Source organism: Limulus polyphemus, unplaced genomic scaffold, assembly GCF_000517525.1.
Source record: "Limulus polyphemus unplaced genomic scaffold, Limulus_polyphemus-2.1.2 Scaffold2887, whole genome shotgun sequence".
Classification (NCBI taxonomy): domain Eukaryota; kingdom Metazoa; phylum Arthropoda; class Merostomata; order Xiphosura; family Limulidae; genus Limulus; species Limulus polyphemus.
In genome coordinates this window covers 145,604-151,043 of record NW_013668497.1, presented here as the reverse complement: position 1 = coordinate 151,043, position 5,440 = coordinate 145,604, and the positions used below count along the sequence as shown (strand labels likewise).

Below are 5,440 nucleotides of genomic sequence, written 5' to 3'. Positions count from 1 at the left end.
TTACACAGATAACCAGAATGGGTAGTATTGAGACTAGTGTCAGCTTGTTTACACAGATAACCAGAATGGGTAGTATTGAGACTAGTGTCAGCTTGTTTACACAGATAACCAGAATGGGTAGTATTGAGACTAGTGTCAGCTTGTTTACACAGATAACCAGAATGGGTAGTATTGAGACTAGTGTCAGCTTGTCTACACAGATAACCAGAATGGGTAGTATTGAGACTAGTGCCAGCTTGTCTACACAGATAACCAGAATGGGTAGTATTGAGACTAGTGCCAGCTTGTCTACACAGATAACCAGAATGGGTAGTATTGAGACTAGTGCCAGCTTGTCTACACAGATAACCAGAATGGGTAGTATTGAGACTAGTGCCAGCTTGTCTACACAGGTAACCAGAATGGGTAGTATTGAGACTAGTCCCAGCTTGTCTACACAGATAACCAGAATGGGTAGTATTGAGACTAGTGTCAGCTTGTCTACACAGATAATCATGGTAGGTTGTACCTAGACTAGTATCAGCTGTTTTAGACAGATAACCATAGTAGGAGTACTGAGGCTAATGTAGCTTTTTCGCACAGTAGGGTTTACTGATACTAGAGTAGCATTTTTGCACAGATAACCACGATAACTGGTATTGAGACTAGGAAGGTAGTTAACAATGAACCTTACGTAAGTTACCTTACCCAGATTAAAAAAAAACAACTTTAAAATAACTCTATTTTATTACGGAACGAATTTTTCCATTTATGTGACAATCTCATATTTGTTAATTTAGTCAAAATGAAAAAGTGCTTTACGTGAAATTAGCAGTACACAATATTTGTTTACTTTCAGGTGTATTGAAGTTAACAAACTGCGTTAATTCCAATCTCTCGAATGACTTCAAACTTAGTATTGTGAAAATATTGCTCAAAATCTTATCATTTCTTTTTAGCAAGTTCTTTTTAAATAACTGGTTTAATTTTTAAAAGTTAAAATTGAGATACTGATAGTAAAAATGTTTTTAACACCAGAAACAAAAGTAATATTATTATTATTGATAATGCGAGTTTTCTATTCCATATTAGAAACATGAACCAATATAAGGCTTAAGAGTACCAATTTCAATACTTGCAACTTAACATTGATTAGAAAAAGAGGAATGGTTAAAAATAGAAAACAAAAACTGACAAAAGAAAAGTAATTCAATTTACTTTAATTCAACAATTCAAGATTACAGTAATGTGTTAATAGTTTTCATATGGCCTACGGTAAAAAGTGGAGTTTCAGATACAAATGAGAAAAAACATAAAAGTTTAGTTGCGTTAATTAACCTGATACAATGTGAATATGTTACAGTCTACCACGAATCGGTAAATAACACTACATATTCCAAATACTGCTTGATTATACAATTATGGCCTTCAAAGGATTTATTTACCATAAAGAAACCTCTGGTATAAGATGTATTAACCTTGCTAGACGTGGTATCAATAAGGTAGAACAACAGGCATCTGTGGTACATATGATGTATTAACCTTGCTAGACGTGGTATCAATTAGGTAGAACAACAGGCATATGTGGTACATAGGATGTATTAACCTTGCTAGACGTGGTATCAATAAGGTAGAACAATAGACCAACAACAGGCATATGTGGTACACAGCTATTTTCATGTTTTAGATATATTTTGTTTCTTACGGGAAAGGACTAAATTTAATTTTCTTGTTTTTAGTCTTTGTTTGTAAGTGTATACTGTAGACTTTATATTATATTGTACACAATTGTTACTACATGTACACATGTTCTTACACTGTACAAACTAATCCCAGTTTTGCCATTTTAATGATAGACCTCAACTAGGTAGATATGCGACTGATTAATAAAAATAACAACATTAGTATTAATAAAAAGTTCAAAGAACGACCGAGCGCGCTATTTTCCTTGTCAATTAGTAAATAAGTCCTGTTCTTTTCACTGTCAATAGATGGGGCATCTTCCAAAGCTCTTTCTGCTGCTTTAGTAAAACTACTATCTCCTGTTGTCAAAAAGTCAAACACACACGCATCAAAATAGAAGTTGACAACATTACGTTGCCTGCACAGCTCAACAGCCTGTTGCACGGGGACAGCAGGCTGAGAGTTGTGGGTAACTTTGCTGATCCAATGGTTGGGGTTGGCCAGAAACTGTTTATGATCTATGCGTTCTCGACGCGGACAACCCTTAACACAAAGCTGTAAGTTCTCTGAACTGGCACCGAGAATTGCAACCTCTTCTGGCATTTTGATAGCAAAGGTTAGATAACTTCCAACTTGTCGAATCACGATCCGCGTGGCGATGTAACGGATATAAATTTCCACGTGGCTGCCTGGATCTACCTCCCAGATGAAGAGAGGTTCAACTTCAGGCTTACCTTTAGAGCCATCATTAAACACACCAGGTAAATTGTTTGTCTGAGATTCAAAAGTCTTCTCCTGAGTACAAGGTTTATAGTCTCGCACAATCACAGTGACCTGTTAAAAAAATGCACAAATTAGAATATCATAAGGTTTTGATATACTTTTGACACACTATTAACTGAATTTTAAAGCTATACTTTTTACGTTTCCAATAGACAGCCTGTTGAAGAAAAGATAAGAAACATCTCGAACCACTAACACATATCTTTTCAGGTTCCAGCTAGTAGGTCAGAATATCGCATGCACTAGAAAACTGCCCACTGAAAATACTTTATGAATTATTATATTTCAGAAAATATTCTTATTTTTATTTTATTTTTACTAAGCTACACACGTAATGCATGAACAAAGTCAGCATTGACAGAACTTAGTTTAACAATAACAAGCGTGTAAGTAATTAACATAATGAATTTAGCCGAAACTGAAATGTGACACGCCAATACAACTGTATGACCGTATATAAACAATTCACACGACTATGCTGTAAAACAATCAATATGACTTGTAACGAAACCCATAGGGACTGTTCACTTTTCTGCACATTATTTTTAGCAAGCTCATTGTGATGTTCTGTCCAGTTACGAAAGTAAATTTATTTTCGTCAGTTTTTTTCAGTCATTAGCCACTGCTTGTTAAGCATCACGTGCTTAACCCTTTCACTGTGCAATTCATTTTCAGGCTGATTCCTAAAAAGTGTTAATTTTCCACCAAAAAATCAAAGTGTGAATTTGACCCTTTGTATTACTTTTTCAATATTGAAAGGAATTGTATTTTCTATATCTGACAATAATGTTCCTTGAAAACTGTATAGGATACGAAAAATAATGATTTAAATAAAAAATTGAGGAAAATTAGAAGAAAAATGTTCTCCAGTAAATGGCATAAATATAGGCAAAACTAGGTTAATAAGACACCAAAATCATTACAAAATATAAAACAAATTATATAGATAACAATATCTAAGATATAAAGAAGCTGTCTTCATATAGATTCTATATGTGTTCCTGCAAAGTTGGCAATTTTGTAATGAGGCATATAAACATCCAGATTTTACGGAGAAGAACACAGATGGCAGCACGCACACAGGTTTGACGATTGTTTAAAGTATAGAATATTCCCACATGTCGCGGTAGAGGGAAACCTTTTTTTTGGTAGGCAAGGGGTAAATCGGAATTGCGCAGTCAGTGGGTATAAAATTTTTATTCGGATATATCCGAACTAAGCAGCAAAAGAGTTAACGTAAGAGCTAACTGTAAAACATATACACGGACTCTTCTCTACTTTAAAGCTAGGCTTAAGGAAACTATTTACTGCAGAGAAATATTTACCCACGTTATGAGTATTAAAAGCATAATAACAGACTGTCATTACCACTTTGGAAAGCCATAATAATATTCAAGGGATGTAAAAATGCATACGTAAAAAAGAAACTATATGTAAATGAGCCTTTACTGATTAATGAACATACTAAAGATACAATCTCATTTCTAGGAAGCGTTGAATCCTAAGCGAAAATTAGGATGGGGGAAGGGGGGGATCGAATCTGACTCACTTACCCAGTAGTTGTTTTGAGTAACTAAGATAATGCAGTCTCGTCAATTTCTAAGGATGGAATACGGTAATGAAGCGAAAACCTAGAAAGGTTGAAGACGGTTCTTTTGAAAAAAAGTGTGTACTTAATCAAGCTATCATGGTTAAAACCGTTTAATACTGTCATGCTAATTTTCGCCATACCTAATCAGTTTGTCCTAAAAAAAATTCATGATGGCCCAATGCCAAATTAAACATTCTTAGACACGTTTCATTTTCTTTTTATACAGTCCCCTGTATATTTTATTGGGTGGCAGGAAATATCAAAACGAATAATGTAGGGACAAATAAAAAAAAAACATTTATTTGATATAAATAATAATTCGAATATTCAAAATCACCATAGTTTTCTGGTCCAACATCTAAGCTAAACTTATTGTAACAAAATATCAAGACAAGGATTAAACCACAAGCCACATAATATTACACTGGTCATGTTTATGTGAAATAAAATCACTCAATATTCAGAAAATGCTTTAAAGCACAAATGTTTTTCTTTTGGGTATAAAAATGTTTGTAAGATATAAAAATGACATTTTTAGGAGATAAACGACCTAATCACACTATTCTGACAAATAGGTTCAGCCGTACTGTCAAACAACGCTGAACTTTAGCTGTATATCTTTTTGTGCATCTTCTAAAGCAGCGAAGAACAGGTTTTGCGACGCGTCTTAAATAAATGGCACTATACACGCTGACATCACGAGTAACGTTCTTGTGGGCCCCAGCCATCGCAGCTGTTACTTTGCGTGTTTGAATCACCTTGACAACAAATTAAAATTAACCTTCAGAGTGCTAAAAGCCGAGTTACCCGAGGAGTCTATTTACTGTTTCTAATGTCAGTTCTGTCTCAGTGAGTTTGTTTTTGAGATCACTTGTTGGAGTGTATTGGCAAAAAATCATATCTTATCAAAAACACCTTAAGGGTGAAAAAGAGGTGCGGCCATAAATGGATCGAGCGTGTGACTTAAAGAAATGAAATCAAAATTGGTGGCCAAACTGGTAGCTACACTTATAGCATTGATAAACATTTTACAGCAAATATTTATTCATTAGTTACCTAGGCCACGTATTTTGTTTTACCCACCATCATGCCCGAAGTTGAACAAAAAATGCGGTCTGGCTAACTAATGAATGATTATTTGCTGTAGGTGTTTTTGATTAGATAGTATTTACAGGGAATGGAAGTGCGTAGAGACAGTACAGTATAGATAAATGTTGTTGATTAGTGTGTTTTTGATTAGATAGTATTTACAGGGAATGGAAGCGCGTAGAGACAGTACAGTATAGATAAATGTTGTTGATTAGTGTGTTTTTGATTAGATAGTATTTACAGGGAATGGAAGCGCGTAGAGACAGTACAGTATAGATAAATGTTGTTGATTAGTGTGTTTTTGATTAGATAGTA

General features: G+C 34.5%; 1 protein-coding gene across 1 annotated transcript in view; it reads right to left on the bottom strand.

Annotated features, from left to right (window-relative positions):
* Positions 1 to 1,183: 1,183 nt before the first annotated feature.
* Positions 1,184 to 5,440, bottom strand: part of LOC106468140 (repulsive guidance molecule A-like) — a 63,986-nt gene continuing 59,729 nt past the window's right edge. Inside the window, exon 3 of the mRNA XM_013928551.2 lies at positions 1,184 to 2,496. Within this exon, the coding sequence (XP_013784005.1) occupies positions 1,843 to 2,496 (654 nt within the window). The 3' untranslated portion in view covers positions 1,184 to 1,842. The remainder of the gene's footprint in view (positions 2,497 to 5,440) is intronic.